The sequence below is a fragment of the Rhinatrema bivittatum genome, chromosome 10, assembly GCF_901001135.1.
Source record: "Rhinatrema bivittatum chromosome 10, aRhiBiv1.1, whole genome shotgun sequence".
Taxonomy (NCBI): domain Eukaryota; kingdom Metazoa; phylum Chordata; class Amphibia; order Gymnophiona; family Rhinatrematidae; genus Rhinatrema; species Rhinatrema bivittatum.
The window spans coordinates 78,603,714-78,623,038 of NC_042624.1; the positions used below are offsets into that span (position 1 = coordinate 78,603,714).

General features: G+C 37.7%; 1 protein-coding gene across 8 annotated transcripts in view; it reads right to left on the bottom strand.

Moving 5' to 3' along the window:
- Positions 1–19,325, bottom strand: part of BRDT (bromodomain testis associated) — a 108,159-nt gene that overhangs the window by 32,498 nt on the left and 56,336 nt on the right. For 6 of the 8 annotated variants that reach the window (XM_029617679.1, XM_029617676.1, XM_029617680.1 and 3 more), the window contains 5 exons: positions 18,672–18,964; positions 18,460–18,573; positions 18,235–18,381; positions 6,958–7,019; positions 2,538–2,712 (listed from right to left, as the gene is read on the bottom strand). In XM_029617679.1, the coding sequence (XP_029473539.1) occupies positions 2,538–2,712; positions 6,958–7,019; positions 18,235–18,381; positions 18,460–18,573; positions 18,672–18,964 (791 nt within the window). Of the gene's footprint in view, positions 1–1,513; positions 1,953–2,537; positions 2,713–6,957; positions 7,020–18,234; positions 18,382–18,459; positions 18,574–18,671; positions 18,965–19,325 lie in introns of those variants that run through there. The other 2 variants (XM_029617682.1, XM_029617681.1) reach the window with 2 other exon arrangements.

Consider the following 19,325-nt stretch of genomic DNA (forward strand, 5'->3'; position numbering starts at 1 on the left):
CTATTGAACTGTGATTTAAAGATCCTCGCTAAAATCTTAACTGAAAGAGATAATAGAATGAATACCCAGACTCAATTTAATTCCCAAGTGGGGTTTGTTAAGGGCAGAGCAACATGTTCTCATATAGTGAAACTGACTTTGACAATGTCCATATGTAAAACCAACAACATACAAGCGGTGGCAGTCTGTTTTGACTTTGAAAAGGCCTTTGACAGAGTATCTTGGCCATATATGTTTTTGATATTGAGACTATATGGAGTTGAAAGAGACTTTTTAAAGTATATAATCACATTTGTACCATTCTCTAGTCTCCAATATCGCCAATGGTCACAAGATTTTCATATTTCACGACAGATAAGTCAAGGCTATCCATTGTCCCCTCTAATATAAATCCTTTCAATCAACCCATTGTTGCAAAAAAAAATTGAGACAGATAATACAATTCTGGCAGAATTTTGAAATGGATCCTGTATTTGGACTGGGAAACTAGTGCATCTGATTTAAGATTGGTTTTATGTGGTCAGTTGCTTTAGCCTCAGCCAAGATTTTGGCAGCTGTATTTTGAAGTAGTTGGAGGCATTTGTTATATTGTGGGATACCATAAATAATATCAATAGTCAATGTGGCTGATTATTATCACAATGGCCAGGTTATATTTGTCAAAACAGTTGCACAGTTGGGGAATTCCATGCAAATGTATAAAGGAGATAAAGACATCCTTTGAGATGTGTGTTTCCATTGTAAGACTGCGTCAAGTTGGACCCCAGACTTCAGACTGGGTCTTTAGGATGTAAAGGAGTACCTGATAGGGAGGGAAGAAATAGCAGGGGATATTTTTGCTAGCTAAGCCAGAGGCATTCCAGTTTTGAGAGGTTGAGTTTGAATTTGTGGTTGATGATCCATTGGGCTACTGCTGTCAGACAGTGATTGAAATTAGTGATGGATGGGGAAAGGTCTGAACCTGTTTTGATTCAGAGTTGGATGTCATCAGCAAAAACGTGACATTCAATGCTGAATGCCTGGATAGTCACAGATTAGATGAATGTAAATGCTGAAAAGGATCTGAGAAAGCAGAGAACCCTGGGGTATGCCCCAGGTGAGGTCTTTGGGTATTGATTTGTTGGCCCATGAGATGGTCTGTGTCCTGTTATCCAAGAAGACTTGTAAGACAGCTTTTAGTTACATAGTTCCTCATTTATACAATTCGGCTCCTTGAAAGATTTGCTCTATTGCATTTTACTTAAAATTTAGGAAAATATTAGAGCCTTGGCTGTTTGATTCTGCCTTTTGAGCATTCTAGACTGTACTAAATCCTCAGGATACTGTTATTTGTATAACAATTAGGTAGGGCTTATCTTTATTGTACGCAAACTACTAGGGTAAGTGGAAGGGGTATGTGAGGTTAGATTTTTCGTTTTATAAACCTTTGATGCTTTTTATTGTAAGTTTTTAAAATTGTTTTATTGTCACTTGTTTTATTGTAATTTTTGAGTGTATTTCTACAAAGTAGATACATCAAATCTAAATAGACAAAATGAGCCTAGTAGATTTTGCCAACAGAAATGTAAAATTTTGATAGACATCTTTTTACAACATTTCAAAGCATTTTGAACCTGGTCAAGCGGTAGCAGGGCTGACCCAAGAGGAGGGCTACGGGCAAACCAGGTATAATCTTCACCCCCTCCCCCCTTTCCAATGTGATCTTCTCCCCCTTCTTCTCACTGGCAGGAGAACAATGTCTCTTATCTGCATTTGCCTACATCTGCCACTGCCTCTGTCAGCTCCCATCTTAGCTGGTCTCACAAGACTGCCAGCCCTACAGGATTCAGACTGAAGCCAGCAGGTGGCAGCATATATAGGTAATCGGCAATGCTTGCTTCTTGCTGGCAGGATGTGAGAGAAGATGGAAATGCAGGGGCCAAGACACTTGCCCGGATTTAACCTCCTTCCCCCTGTTAAGGATGACACTGTACATTACACGGACAAAATCACAACAGCTGTTTTTTTCAGCTTCACAAGTCTTAAAAATAAAGTTATAGAAAACCCCCATAAATACTGTTAAATCTTAATTTACACATCTCTCATTGTTATCCTGCATTTAAAAGGATAAAAACTTCAACTGTTATAAAATGTTAGCTTTTGTAAAGCTTATGGTAATATTTCACATAACCATGTTAATTTACATGTGTTTACCTGGAATCTGATTGAAAGAAACCTGAACATTTAAAAAGAACATAGAGCAATGCTTTCAATATGACAGACCATATAAAAAAAACCTTCAGAAAATTTGGTTCTAAAGAGAATTAAATAAAATGACTGCTTTAAAAGAAAACTGGCGCCATAACTATGACTGTTTAATTACAACTTGATTTAGAGATTCTGACATGTGTCTTATTTACATTATGTGCCCTTCTCAAAGGTCAAAAGGCAGTCATTTGGCAATGCAGGACTCAACAATATGGACTATTGCTAACATACACATACACCACCAGCCACTTCTTTAGAACAAGAAAATAATTCCACATGTGTGTTCTTACCAGGAGGAGACAGAATCATTTGTTCTGTCAGTTTCAATGGAGCATGGAAAAAAGGCTGTAATTGTTGCTTTTGGCTAGTAGAAAGCATATCCGATTGTTTCGGATACAATCTACTGGTAAGAGACTCTTCTGGAAGAATACTCTCAGATGTTCTACATGGTACCAATTGTTTTTGCTGTGGAAAGAAGTCAATAAGAATATATTTCATTATAAACATTTGCGCTTCAGTCTAGTTCTTTAAAGAGACAAGAGGAAACAGATCTGCAACAGATATTCTCTGAAGCCAGAAGATCACCAGTCATGCAAGTTGGTCAAGTAGGCATCTGTTCTACCCATTTCTAGACAAGACCCAAAGGCCTTTACCATACATGCATGAGAGTTCTCAGGTTTCTATGGCCCTACTACACCCCTCAGTATTGATAATATAGCTATAACTGAAAAGAGAACTATTCCAAGATCAGGTAATTGGATCTGTGTGACTGAAGAGAGCAGTTCACCAGAGGACATATGGGACAGGTAAACTTTGCTTTCTCTGACAAGCAGTTCATTACAGTCACATAAATGGGATTCCCTAGCTAAGAGTTATCTTCAACAGAAAAGGAGAAACACACCACCAGCAAGATAGTCAAAAGGTAGGAGAACATGTTTTTTGTGGCATAAAAACCTTTTATATGTTTTATCTTCCCCAATTATTTTTTAAAAACATTTTTATAGCAAGGACACTGAAATAATATAACAAGTCCAGGACTGGAAGGGGGACAATAAGTAAATCCACAACTAGCACTAATCTTTCAAAAGGGAAACTTTAATAAAATGAGAAAAATAGTTAGAAAAAAACTGAAAAGGTACAGCTACAAAAGTTAGTGTACAACAGATATGGACACTGTAAAAAAACAAACAACAAAACCATCTTAGAAGCACAGTGCAGATGTATTCCACACATTAAGGAAGGTGGAAGGAAGCCAAACAATTGCCAGTATGGTTAAAATGTGAAGGGAAGAGGTTATTTTAGCCAAAAGATCTTCCTTCAAACACTGGAAGAAGGATCCATCTGAAGAAAATAAGAAAAAGCATAAGCATGGCAAGTTAAATGTAAAAAACATTGATAAGATAGGCTAAAAGAGAATGTTGGCCATAGAGCAAAAACTCATAATAAAACGTTTTAAAATATGTTGAAAGCAGGAAACCTGTAAGGGAGTCTGTTGGACTGTAAGATGATCGAGGGATTAAAGGGGCACTTAGGAAAGATAAGGCCATCATGGAAAGATTAAATTAATTCTTTGCTTTGGTGTTTACTGAGGAGGATATTGGGGAGATATCCAGTCTGGAGGCTGTTTTCAGGGGTAACGATTCAGATAAACTGACCCAAATCACAGTGAACCTGGAAGATGTAGTAGTCCAGCTTGGCAAACTTAAGAGTAGTAAATCACCTGGACTGGATGATATATATCCCAGGGTTTTGAAAGAACTAAAAAATGAAATGTCAGGTTACTAATTACTTATAATAAGTCTATCATTAAAATCATCCGAGATACCTGAAGACCAGAAGGTGACCAATGCAACCCAGATTTATAAAAAGGGCTCCAGAAGTGATCGGAGAAACTGTAGACCAGTGAGCCTGACTTCATTGCTGGGAAAAAAAAAATCAAGGAAAGACTAAAATCACAGAACATATAGACAGACACGATTTAATGGGACACAGCCAGCATGGATTTACCCAAGGGAAGACGTGTCTCACAAATCTGCAACATTTTTTGAAGGGGTGAATAAACATGTGGATAAAGGAGAACCGGTAGATGTGATATATTTGGATTTTCAGAAGGCGTCTGACAAAGTCCCTCATGAGAGGCTTCTAAGAAAATAAAAATTCATGGGATACGAGAAGAAGATGTCCTTTTATGGATTGCAAACTGGTTAAAAGACAGGAAACAGAGTAGAATTAAATGGTCTGTTTTCTCATTGGACAAAGGTAAACAGTGGAGTGCCTCAGGGATCTGTACTTGGACTGGTGCTTTTATATATATTTATAAATGATCTGGAAAGAAGTATGACAAGTGAGAGTCAGATCTACAGATAACAAAATTATTCAGAGTGGTTAAATCACAAGCAGGTTATGATAAATTGCAGGAGTACCTTGTGAGACTGGAAGATTGGGCATCCATATGGCATATGGAATATAATGTGGACAAGTGCATATAGGGAAAAATAACCCATTGCTGTAGCTACAAAATGTAGGTTCCATTTTAGGAGTTACCACCCAGGAAAAAGATCTGAATTCCATAGTTTATATTACATTGAAATCATAGGCTCAGTGTATTGTGGTGGTCAAAAAAGCAAACAATGTTAGGAATTATTAGGTAGGGAATGGCAGATAAAACAGAGGATGACATAATGCCTCTCTTATCACTCAATGGTTAGACTACACCTTGAATACTATGTGCAATTCTGGTTGCCGCATCTCCAAAAAAAGATATAGTTGCACTGGAGAAAGTACAGAGAAGGGTGACCAAAATGAGAGAGTCCATGGAACAGCTCCCCTATGAGGAAAGACTAAAGAGATTAGGGCTGTTCCACTTAGAGAAGAGATGGCTGAGGGGGGATATGATAGAAGTCTACAAAATCATGAAAGGACTTGAACAGGTAAATGTGAAACATTTTGGATAATACAAGGACTAGGGGACACTCCATAAAGTTAGCAAGTAGACATTAAAACAAAGAAAATTCTTTCACTCAATGTACAATTATGCTCTGGAATTCATTGCAAGAGGATGTGGTTAAGGCAACTAGTGTAGATGGGTTTTAAAAAGGTTTGGATAAGCTCCTGGAGAAGTCCATAAACTATTAATCAATAGGGAATAGCCATTGCTTGTTGCTGGCATTAACAGCATGGGTTCTATTTAATGTTTGGGTACTTGCTAGGTACTTGTGACTTGGATTGGCCATTGTTGGAATCAGGATACTGGGCTTGATGAACCCTTGGTCTGATCCACTATGGTATATCTTATGTTCTTATGCAGGCTAACTGGCATCTGGTGTGAAAACTGAAATTGGCACCCTACGCCCTTGGTGGCAGCTCTTCCTCCTTTGGCATAGTATTCTAATCTTCCCTCACTCTCTGCCTAGCACCGCTATCCCATCTATCCTGCTCTTTCCTCTAGCCCACAGCACCCTTTCTCACCTCCCCTTCTTCTCCTCCTTACAGACTGATCCTTCCTTCTGCACAGCATTCACATGCCTCCTGCTTGCAGATATAATATGGAAGGATGCAGAAAGGAGGGCCAGCAGCACCCCTTTGAGTCGGGTACCTGGTGCCACTGCAGAAGTCACACATCTAAAAGCCAGTCCTGAATGAGTCATGGGGGGGGGGGGCAATGTATTCTGTTCTACTTCTCAAAGAGATAAAGAGAACACAGTCTAAACCTACTATCCTGCTGAGACACTGTATTTAAACAGTAATGGGATATAAACGTTAACAAAATCCCATGTTGCAGCCTTGCAAAGGTACTATCCCTTAGCTGAGTAAATAACATTATCACTTCCTTAAAGATGATCCCTTTTAGGTCAGGTCTGCTTCAGCATACCAAAAAATGAGATGCAATTTGGTATTCAAATCAAAATGGTATATTTTGTCACTGCAATCCCAGGCCTACTTGGGTCAAAACAAGAAGCTGAGTAGACATTCTATGGGTTGTAGATTGCTCTTGGTAGGTAGATGACAGCTCATTTGAAGGGACTGGAAAAATGATGGAAGGACAATTGACTGATTAATACTGAAATCACAGAAGTCCAGCACAGAAAAAGCTGCTGTCATTTCTAGAAAGTTCTGGAATTCTGTTCTTTATCACTCACCATCACATGACCCACTTGTGTGACAGGGTGAACTTTCTTGCCTTCAGAGAAATTATATTTCACAGATCTTTTCAATATATTTAAATCTATTGGGAAAAAAATCAAGACTGTACAAATTATCTATAGAAGTTCCTCTTCAGGCAACCATTCTGTTCTCTTTCAGCTTGCACTCGAGAGCAAATCAACCTTATCGCCCATCCTGTATGTCAAATATTGATATTTTCAGTTTGAAACAAGCTTTCGTTTGAGGACAACAATGGATTACATTACCAAACCTAGGAATCAGGTCTTTGTTTTATATGAGAAGGGATAGAAAATCTAACATGCTTTCTTTAATAAGATTAACTGAAAAATGAGGAGAGGCCAATATTCAAAATGTGTTTTGATTTAAAAAAAAGTTCCCAAAACCAGTAAGTTTCATATTAAATTAAAATAGACTTTGATACCTTATATACTTTAGCAATTAACTTGGTAAGCAATGTTTAGATCTGATGAATTATAAAAGCTTTTCTTCTAGATTTCTGTATTAGCAAAACAATATTTATATATTTGCAGGAAAATGTGCATTTACCTTAACTTGTTTTCTAACAGAAGATGCAGTCTGATTAGCTCTTCTTTGCTCTGGGCACATTTCTGTAAGGTATATAAAATGAATTAAGAGGCACTCACACTTTTGGGTATAGTCTTACTAGATGTAAAACATTTAAGCAGCAAACAAAATGTTCACTGTAATTTGTACAAAATACTGGCACCATGAAACACCATATTTGGCTTCCACATTTAATTGCAATTGGCAATTCACAAAATGAGGGACTAGTTTTATAAACTTAAATATATATAGGGGACCATGCTTCTAAAATAAATAAATTAAAAAAAAAAGTGAACCCCAGTAGTTTAAGCATGCATGTATGTACATAGAGGGTTAGAGGCCAAAATTCAGAGAGCTGATAAGCGGGTAATTTATCTGGGAAAATTTGTGCACATAACTTCATGTGGATATTTAGTGGGACTTGCATGCACAAGTCTGGCACTGAATGAATATACCCAGATTATTTTAGGATAGATTTTTTTTTTATAAGATTCATATGTATTAACTAACTGAACAACACTCAATATGTGTGTTCCCTGCTGGCTTGCCCTGTCCTAGCAACTCTTTTTATCCACTTGGCAGTGCAAAATATGCAAGTCTTGGGTTTTGGCCAGCTAACTCCAAAAATTAGCCAAACACTTTCAATATTGACTTCATACTACAAAACATTTGCAAAAAAGATGACATGATAGCCTTTCAAACTATATCCATAGGGGACTTTTCAGAGTATAAAAATAGAAATGAGGGCAATTCAAAAAAAGTAATTTGCATACTTTACCCATTGACAAAGATCTCAATGAACTTGAATATATTTTTCTCAACATAATCTCTCATCAAAGCACATCTTTGTACAAGTCTTTGCAGCATAGAGTGAAACATCTTACTACTTATATCACATTAAGACACATGGTTTAACCACTTTATCTGTAATAAAGTTGTTTTAGTGATTTAAAGATGAAAATCACTAGAGACTAAGTTTGGACTGTAGGGCAGGTGAGGAAGTATTTTCCAGCTGAGTTTCATCAATTCTGTATTTGCATGGATAATATGGGGGCGTGCGTATTATTCTGTAACAAAAGCATGTCCTTAGTAGTTTTGGCCTTTGTTTTATTGTGCTGAGAACATCCGATTGAATAGTAGATACTACTACAGCATTCCTTGGTGAACATTTTGATAAGAAATTAATATGACCGCTTCTTTGGTTCCCCAAAGCAGGATGACAATTTTTCCAGCAGAATATTTTTGACAAATTATTTGGTGGAGAGCAAGTTTTGTTATTTTTGCTTCCATTGTATAGAGTTCTTTTAGATTCAGAAGTTAAGTGGTGTATCCAGTCTTTATCATGTGTGACAATGTGCTAAGCATGTTTTTCATCATTAAAACAGCAGTGATTTTCATCGATTCAGACCATTTAAGAACAGTTGGGCAGTCAAATATGCTTGCAGATAAGGAAGTTAAACCAAATGTAATTTTTTAGAGATTTGTTGTATTGTTTTTTTAAATTGTTACTTTTAACTATGTATGTTTTAATTGTAAACCGCTTAGACGGTCATGTCAATGTCCAATTTGCAGTATACAAAACTTTTTAAATAAATACAAAAATAAAATAAATGTGCTAAAATGCCTCAGGAAACAAGATGTTTCATTCTATACTGCAGGAATACAAGAATTTATGCACAGATGGGACAAAGACATGGGCTCTGTCATATTAAATTTATAAAGAAAGCAATTCAGATAGCCTACACAACTTAAAAGATTTCTACCATGTAATTCAAGGGCTGATTTCTTAATGTCAGTATCTTAACATATTGGCTATTTTCACCAGGATACTCCATTGGCTGCTGAATAAATCAATCAATTACCATCTGTAGTCTTCTGGTGTCAGACAGCATACCAGCTTCCTATAGAGAAGGTAGTGGCTTATTAACTTCTCTGTTGCTACTCACCTCTGCTTGTTCAGGGCACAGTGATCCAAAATCAGAAACTAATGAACTCTTACATTCAGGAACAGTTACAACCCTAAATAGCAGTGGTATGATTGCATCAAGCCTTCAAGAAAGCACCAGGGTAAACCTGCATGGAGCTGTGGCGACAACCATAAACAGCAGTGTCACCACAGCACTAGGCATGTAAGAAGGCTTGCGTGACCATGGAGGGATCATGGCTAAAATCCAAACTTCAATGAGCATGTGGAGGTTAGATTTTTTAAACCATAGCATTACTAACTTTAATGGCTATGGGGAATTATTGAGAAACATTAAATAACTGAGAAAGAGGCCCAACTGTACACTTAAGTATTAGTTTTGTAATAAGCAAACTTGAACGATGACAAGGCCTGAAATGGTCTATTAGCAGAGAAGGTGAAGGCCATTATTGGCAGATTGTGGGCACGCGTGGGACAAACGTGGAGGACAATGGTGGGAAAAGGTTGTCTTTCTTAGCATGTACAAACATTCTGCGCAGCTGCCACCACACAAGTCTTCAGTTTAGTTTATTAAAATTTGATTGAATTACCTTTCATACAATGTCAAAGTTATTTACAGTTAAGATATAATATGCTATCAATTTAAAAAAGAAACATACATCAATAACAAAAAACATCGCTTACAGTGAACTAAGAAAATGCCCAAAGATAGGACAGCAAATGTTCCTTTTGGAAAACCAACAAAAGAGCCATTAACATTTCCTTGTGATAGTTATTGATGTCCCTAGGTCACAGTGGAGGAGGGGCTCTTTTTGCAAGACTACACTGACACTAAGTCAAGTGAACATTACTGAAAAGGGTAGTTACTAGAATTTATTATAATTAATTTTTCTTGGTCCACCTATGAAACAATTTCTATTTGAAATGATGAATGGTACATCTTTGCATCAGAGCTTGAGTGGGCAATACTTGCCTGGAGAAAATTAGAACCATGGGATTGAATACTAATGAACCTTTTTAATTAAGTATGAAATGTAGCTGCTTTATTGAGAGACAAAGAGAGGGAAATATACAGGAATGTAGTCATGAGGTGAGAATTAATTGTAGCTTCTAGAAAAGGAAAAGCAGTCCTAGGTAGCTGGAAGTTTTCTTGGAGTTACTTTCCTAAGAAAATTACTTATCCAGTCGTACTGAGAAAGATAGATGGTTATTTTGTGGCTAGGGCAAGGAAATAGATTTTTTTTTTTACATGAATTTTGGTTTATTTTCATGTTAACTGAACAGTATTAGCACAGCCCGTGCATCCATTCAGTGTTAAGAAAAATTATTTTCTGAAGATTTGATATGAATATTCAGAATAGAGAGAGTTTGCTTTAGTTCAATGCGATGAGATTTTGCAGACTTCTCCATGAGGCAAGTTTATTGCGGATTCACCGAAGTGCCGAAAACTGCAGCTCTCTCAAGCATCACCAACTGCTTCATCAACCATCTGGATTGCAGAGCAATCTGTTTAAAGTATTCAACAATCATGTGAGATTAAACTGAGAATTTATGCTAATATTTTTTATATCTGCTTGAAGCAATAATGAACTGAGATATAGAGCAGGGTTAGTGGTTTTCTATTATAACTTACAAAAAGCTAATAAATTCTTCTTTTACTATAATGCCATGTGCTTCTGTTTCCTATAGAGTATAAGAACCTAATATATGTTATGTAAATGTGCATTCACCAATTTTGCCTTATATTACTTGCAATAATAATGTGTGTGCACTTCATTATATGGTATTTTTATTTTCTGCTCCAACCTCTATTACCCATCCCTGAGAGAACCTTTAGTTGTGTCGGTGTGGGGTTCATGCATGCAATTCATAATGACAGGGGTTGAAGGAGAGTTTAATTAAGCACTTTAGAACTGCCTGTCAAAAATGCTATCTTGATGCAAACCATTTCCTAGGCAATAAAGAGCAGTAAAGGTAGAGATGAAAGACCAGGGAACAGACTTACATATTTCTTCTATGGAGGCAGAGCAAAGGTGTGCTAAGGAAGCTGCTAATGCCTTGACTTTTCAGCTTGTACTTTTCTTTAGCGAAGGAGTCCTGATTGATTATAACAATAGCAGATGCAATTAGTTATACAAGTTGAAAGAGCTCTGTTTGTAACTGAAGAACCCCAATTTACTGGGTTAAAAGCAACAAAAGATTTTCTGTAGGAGTTTATTCTTTGTTAGCAGAATAAAAAAGTTCTTCTATAGTCCAAATATATGAAGAGAGTCTGCTCACTCTTATTAGCTTTCAGGCTTGGAAACAATGTTGGCAAGACAAATTAAATGGAATTGAAATATTTTTTTGGTAGGAATTTCAGATGAGTTTCCAAAAGTACTCTGTTTTGGAAAATATGAGTATAGGGAGAGTATGATACCAAGGCTTGTTGTGAGGTTCTGTGGTGCTTTCAACATCCATGCAGTCAAAGCCAACAACTGAAGGTTGAGCTGTAGAAGATTCCTGTCACTTTGTGTGTTTTGCAATGGGAATATGCATTTTTTTAACCAGATGTTGAGTAGCTAGGCAATGTAGTCATGGAAACCAACTTGGTGAGGTCAAAAAAGGGCAAATCAATATCATTTGACTCTCTCTCAACTTCTGAAGTCCCTTGGCTATAAGTGGATATGAGGGAAATGCATAAAAGCAGCCTTTGATTTAATGGAATTGAGAAAAGTGTTGCTGCTAGACTGTTCTCTGCTGGTCTCCTGGAGTAATACATGAGAATTTTGTTTTAATAATGCCAATAGATCTATGATCTAAGTGCCCTATAGTTAGAACAGTTCTTGGGTTACTTGGATGTTTAAAGACCATTCATGTTGTTGACACTGTCTTAAATTTGTCCAGTTTTTTTTCTCCCCAGAGATAGTTTGAAGAGATATTCTTTGGGAAATTGCCCATTTCCAAATTTTGCAGGCTTGTTGAATAGAGTATTGCTACTTTGTTTTCTGTTTAGATTAAGACTACCTTGTTCTTTAGCCAGATACTGAATACTTTGAGAGCCCTGAATATCACTCTCAATTCTAGATGGTTGGTATGAAGTAATTTCTTTTTCAACCAGGTTGCTTGAGAGTACAGATGGTTGAAATGAGTTCCCCAACCTCCTTTGGAAGCATCTGTGGTTATTGTTTCCTGATTCTGAGATTATTGAAGTGACCTCCAAATATGTTGGAGTAGTGTCAGGATCTCTGAGCTAAGGGTATATCGTCTGAGGAGCAGTACAGGACTGCAAGGCTGGATGCTAAGCAAGACTAGAGTCAGTCTTCTGCCTAGCCAGCCCCCTCCCTGCATGTTGTCCTCTTGGGTTCTGGGGGTTAGTAGATCTCTGCAGCAGTAATATATCATGGTGAGTTGGAGCAAGGCAAGATACTGGCCATGACCTGGAGCTAGAGAACACACTGACTGAGGCAAGGCAAGGCTAAGACAGGACACAGGTACAGACAAGGACTAGGCAAAGCAAGAATACAAGTGCTGGACTGGGTAGGGCACAATAAAATCTCAACAAGGACTGGACTAGGACAGCAGGACTTACAAAGGCAGACAAGGATAACAGAACAGAGAACTTATAAGCCAGAAGGTAACAAGGCTAAAGGCCCATAGGCCACTAGGTTATAAAGAGAGGCCCAGAGGCCACAAGGCAAGGTAAGGCTTAGTATAGGCCACAGAACAAGATACCAGGAATAGGAAGGCAAGGCAAGAAGTGAGAAGGTCCATAGGCCACGAGGAATGGAACAAAGAAACTAGAGCCAGGTCAAAGAGCCAAGGGAGACTCCATGAGAAGGCAATGGAAAACAGGCAAGGCTGGGTTACATAGGGCTGAGGATTGGGTGTGGCATGGTGCAGGCAGTAAGGAGGAGCTTGGCAAAGCTGGAGGCTAAGCTTGCTGAGGTCCCCTAGTGGAACAGAGGTTGCAAGACAGGCTGAGTCGTGGTCATTGAGGAGCTGGCTCAGATGGCTGGAAGCAGAGATCATTAGAGGCCTCTGCTGGTGGGGAGGCATCATTGCAGGAGGCAGCAGACTAGGATGAGGCTGTGCAGCAGGCGAAATCCTAAGAATGCACAAGAGTAGTGGATATTTGTACCTTATGAGATAGTAGTTGGAAATGTTGTTCCACTAGAATTTTAGATGCTAATGAGCTGGTCTCATGGCAGGCATGCAAAAAACAGACCGTTGCAGCTATCTGGCCTTACATCTGCATAAAAATGAACTGTTAACTCTTTATTGTGAATTTTCCTCCAAGCCCATTGCTCTGTAAAGAGGAGAAAAGCTTTCTCCTGTGTTGTATCATGTATTTATTAAAATGTGTTAAATCACTTAACACTAAAAAGCGTAAGTGATGTACAATAAAACATACATAGTTAAATACAAAAACAAAATGTTAAGACAATTCAAATAGTATTAGTGCTTGAAACTAAAATAGTCTTAAAGTAGAGCAATATTCTAACAATTTTTTTTTTTAAATGTGAAACATTTCTACATGTCTATCATGTGAGTGTGTTTTATATTGAATTTTGGCAAATCCTAGGGATAGAAGAGTTTATCAAATAAAAACAGTGGAAGAGCTTGTAGACTGTTTTCAACCTGCTAGAAGCTAGTTGTCTAGGTAGTGCAATGTTTCCCAATATTTTCAAGGCACACCTACTTTAATATACATTCTTCATTGCCAGACTAAGTTTTCGTATTTTCTGCATCGAGACTTTTCCTGCGTCGTGGTGCCAATGAGATGACTTCAGCTTTTTTTTTTTAAATTTAGGCAATGCTTCACCTTAAATGCTGCTGTGAAACCTGAGGAGTTTAAAAAAATTCCTGTAAGGCATAATCTCTCAATTTAATGGCCCTTGGACAGTGACAGATTTTGGATTTTGTCACCCGTAGGTATTGTTAGTGCTATCACCCTCCTCTCCTCCTTCCCAGCTCCCCCACATAAGGGACAACAGAGCAGATGACCTAAGCTCCAGACTGAGCTTCTCCTCTCATATCACTGAATGACTGGAGAAGAGGAAATGGATAAGGAGAAGTGGCTTTTCTTTGCTGCCTGCTCTAGCCTCATCCCTGCACCGGATGAGCAGAGGGAAAGGGTGGAGGAGATGGAACATAAGAACATGCCATACTGGGTCAGACCAAGGGTCCATCAAGCCCAGCATCCTGTTTCCAACAGTGGCCAATCCAGGCCATAAGAACCTGGCAAGTACCCAAAAACTAAGTCTATTCCATGTTACCGTTGCTGGTAATAGCAGTGGCTAATTTTCTAAGTTAACTTCTCCAAGAACTTATCCAATCCTTTTTTTAAACAGCAAATTTTTTGCTCTGTCCCTTCCAGCCTCACCACCTCCTCCTATTTGTTTGCCCTGGGAGGGGAGGGGCTGCAGCAGAAAGCAGAAGGCTGTTCTCTGCCAGATTCAGCCCAGCTGGGAGGCAGCAAAGCTTCAGGCAGCCTGCTGCCTCCCCACAACAAGATGTTTGCCACCTTAGGCACAGACCTAGTCTGCCTATTGGCCGGCCCAGGCCCATCAGGCTCTCTTAACCTCTTCAAGGTCTGCTGCAGGCTCACTCCCTCTCTCCTCCTCTTCCCTGCACTCTGCTGGGGAGGGGAGGGGCTGGATCAGGAAGCAGACAGCTGTTCTCTGTGGAATGAGATTCGGCACAGTTGGAAGGCAGAACATTTTCAACCAGTCTGCTGTCCCCAGATTTTTGTCACCCTAGGTACAGGCCTAGTGTTCCTACTGATAAATCCAGGCCTGCTCCTGGTGACAGACACGCACAGGTCGTGCAGTTAGGATCATGGAAGGACGGGCATTGGTCATGCTGATCCAAAACAGTTACGTTTGAAGAGCAATAGAAACTACTTCTGAACTCCAGTTTGCTCTTCTCTGAATCTAAATCGATTTTTTTTTTCTTTTTGTAGGAGACAAGAAATACAACTAAAATTAAAAGTAAGAAACCCGAATGGGAAAAAAAACAAGCAGTTCAGAATAAAGAACAAAAAACACATCCTTTCACACTAGTGAGACTGGTGCTCCAGCGGCTCCACAGGAAAACTCGTGCCATTGAATGGCTTCACCTGCACTTGTGCAGCTTATCCTTGTTCTGTTTGTCCATGGAGAAAAGACATGGGGGGGGGGGGGGGGGGGGGGAGGAAGAGTGGGTATTAGATTGCATATGGGCATTTATATATGAATCTACTCACTGTGAACAAAGCTCAACTGGGAAGACTGGATGAATCATTTGGGTCTTTATCTGATGACCTTTATTATGTTGGGATCATATCATGCTTAATGAAAGGAACACTTTATACAACTGTGCCATTAATTTGTAGCTGTGCACAGATATAACCACGTATCTAAAAATGAATTACCAGACAGATCATATTGACAAAAAAGCAATGCTCCGTAAACACACACACCCCCCCATCAGTATTATTCCATAATCAAAATCTACAATAAAAATACCCAAAAGTTTTGTTGGCTTCAGCAATAAATATGACTTTAGGAATGAAGATGAATCAAATACTATTAAGAGCTCTTAAAGAGAGAAAAAATGGTTGGTTGATCTAATTATATGTTTTGAAGGCCTTTGCTGCTTTACATCTATTTTATGTCCTGCCTGGAAGGTTGTTTGTTTTTTGTTTTTTTTTACATGTGGTGGGGCATTTAGACAACGGTACCAAGTTACATAAAAATTTACAAGAATCTTTGCAACTTAGGTTTCATTATTTTAACAAAATTTAGAAACAAAAAGGAATTACAGTATTCCAATGACAGCAGTGTTATGAAAAATATAATTATCAAAAGCACTGGACTTGTTCAGCCCCCTTTTTGTCTTATACCCTCCAGAAACGCCATTATAATCTCTAGTTTTGCATCTCTAAATAGATTTAAAGAACCACCAAATTGCAACAAGTCATTTTTGTTCTGCGGTAGAACTGGGCCCCCATGTCACTTTTATTTAAATGCATTCATTTGAAGTGCAAGTACAATCTACATTTCTTTAACAATTGCTAGGTTAAAAATTACATTTACAGTATCATGCAATATTTTAACCCCAAATAGCTACATATGAAAATAAATACCCAAGTAAGAAATGTAATGGTCAATGCCATTGAGCACAAGTAAATTGGAGACGGACTTGCAAGTCAGCCAGTTCTGATCCAGTTTTGCTGAGAGAACCACCACTCAATTTCAAACATTACAGTTTTACAGGCATTGTATATAAAATGTTAGTTTTAACAATGCAAGACACAAAAGACAAGTTTAATCTAGTAAAATAAAAACAAAAAAACCCAAAAAACTTTTCATGTACAACAGAGTACTGAAAACTCTATACACCCAGTTTAAATTATGATCAGGGCATGAAACCTTCTCTTTGAACATAGTATAGTAATGCCCAGTCAGCTAATTTTGTAAACCTCAAAATTGTCTGCTAGAGATTTTTTTTTTTCAACTGCCACTCTTGCCATGTACCCTGCAACTCTCAGAAAGATGAGAGAACAAGGTTTCCTTATCTGCAGAGGGAAAGTGGAGAGGGAAAAGAACCATTTATTGGCACAGGTCTTTGCTAGGAAGGTTAGATTGTGTTGTAGGTGAGGGGAAAGGAAGATGAAAAGTAGCCTTATGATCTGATGTTACAAAGGGCCTGTGTACCAAATGAAAAAGCAGAGGGAGAGAAAGAAAGCTTAGGAGATGGGCAGGGTTTACAAAAAACAAACAAAAAAACCCAAACACATTCCCCTTGGATACCCTGGCTTCAATACACCTGATGTTTTAAAAAGATGGGGGTAGGCAACCATTTTAGGAACATCATATGTGTTTAGAAGCTAAGGCACAGATGGAGACATGTCAGAACTACCACACAGGGCATCCTTAGATGATGCAGGAAGAAAACCTACTAAACAGAGAAAAAGGAGGTCAACTTTAGATAAGAGCCAGCAGCAGTGAGGTATGGAGAAGGGGATGTCAAGGATCCTTATATCCCTTGAAAAAGACAAGAGCAGGAAAGTACTGGTTGCTGCACTCATGTAATAGACATGTTAACTATTGCATGCCCATGGAAGGCAGGGCCTGTCAAAAATCGGAGGATTAAATTACATTGGAAAAAAAGAATTAGGAATCTGTATATACAAGTACTAGCCAAAGACGCGGGCCAGGGGAATGAACAATTAAGGGTCTGCAATAAAAAATGTTGTAGCCACTAATTGACAAAACCATAAAAAATATGATAACTGATTTTGTGGAAAAACAGATTATAGGGAAGGGGAGACCAGGACCAAACACCCATGCACAGGTAAATTGGTAACTGTCACACATACCTTTATTTCTGTGCTATTTAGATTTCAAGAGTGCCATAAAAAAATACCAGATTTATCCCTAAATTCAAGTCTACTTTTTCAGCTTGAAAAATGATGGCCTCTCATGCACAGGAAGGGAGAATTGAAAGTAGCCCCCTAACCATTCCATTTTAAAAAAATGTGTTTCCGATAGCTCATGTCTGACTCTAAAGTTTATTGAAGCACGAAAGTAGTAAAATAGCTTTATTTTAGTGTACATTCCATCTGTTGCATATTATATATAATATGTATATAGATATAGATATAATATGCAACAGATTTATCAAAGAGCTTCATTAACCCTGGAAGTCAGAGGCGCATCATTCTATATTCAAGCACTCTTAATAAGCAACGTGTTATGAAACATTTTCAGAACTGAAGATCTTTACTCCTTTATTAGTTTGGACTTACTTATCAAAAAGTATTAGATGTCTGGGCCCAGTGTCTGATGTAGGATCATTAGTCTTTCTGCAAAATCTTTTATTGGAATGTACACTAAAATAAAGCTATTTTACTATATATAAATATATATATATATTTAATATCAATTAAACTTGCTGGGTACCCTCCTCCTCTATTCAGCAATCTAAAGCTTTTGAATCTAGAAGCAATCGAACATTTCACATAGGAATCAATTCCAAATGGTTTCAATAAAAGCATTTAACAAATATACACCAAAATTACACATGGTGAATTTGAGATACTATTTGAGTATTACTACAAAGATGGTAAAGGAAATCATAATACAAGTATAGACTTTGGATTTTTCTCTTTACATATTTTGTTTTTAAAAGTTACAATTCTACCTCTGTTCATTACATTTAAATCTAACTTTTTAATGTTTTCTTATCACAGTAATAAAGCTCCATATTATTAGGAAGGGAAAGTTCAGTCCTAGCATTTAAAAAAAAAAAAAAAAAAAAAAAAAAAAAGTCCCTGCTTGCAGATCTATATACCAAGGATAACATCTAACCTGATTCAGAGTCACTGCTTTCAGAAGGACTTGAATTACTGCTGGAACTGCTAGTACTGTTCCCAGATTCCGAAGAGCTGTAGCTGCTGCTGCTTTCACTTAATCGTCTTGGACCTCCAAGAGACTTAGGCACAGTACTCTGTTCCGCTATAAAACATGGAAACAAGATTAAGAATGTGAACAGAATCTAACCAATGACATATATAAAAACAGGCAGAAACCTACATTTATTTAACTTCTTAATAGAGTTCAACTGTCCACGGACATCCTGTAGTCTCTTTTCCAACTCTTGTTTTTTTTCTGAATGAAGTTCTTCTTTGGACTTGAAGACTTTCTCAGCTGTAATGTTAACAGGTAAACACACTATAAAGAGCTACAGCTAAAACAATTAGTTTATCTATTAATATGCACATAGAATTCTGCAAATGAACACTCACAGCTAGGTTTTTTAGGTCTTTTCCTCAAAGAAGCCATGACATATCTCTCTAGTTCCCTGAGGGTGGATGCTTTTAATGTTTCAAAATCTATTTCAATCTCATCTGGATTAGAATCTTTCAATGCTGGTTCTCTTGACTGTATAATATGTACTACTCGCCCAAGCTTGTCACCAGGTAGTTTGTTGATATCTAAACTTAATTGTCTTTTTTCATCATAGCTCATAGGTTTGGCATTATCTTCACCATCTGAAGTATTTATCGTTTGGAGCAGCTGTTTGTTTTTCTTTGGCAGACTGCAATACAGAAGTCTTAGTTAAAAAACAAACAAACAAAAACATGACAAAGCAAAAATGTCATTGACTGGACAGATATCCAAATAGTACTGCTGTGCACTTGATTCTCAAGAGTTAATGAGTTTGCAAAATAAGGGGGCAGTTATAAGCAGATGGACAGATTTCAACAAGTACATCTATCACTTGCTGACAGTTGTTCCAAGAACACCATTTTTTGAATTTTGGAAACAAGAAAAACAAGACAGAGAATCCTCCCTTAGAAATCTTGTTTTTTTGTGCTGATGAAATATTTACGAAAGAAAAAAAAAAAAAGGTGGCCACAGCAGCATTGGACCTACCAAATATCAACTATTTTAACAAA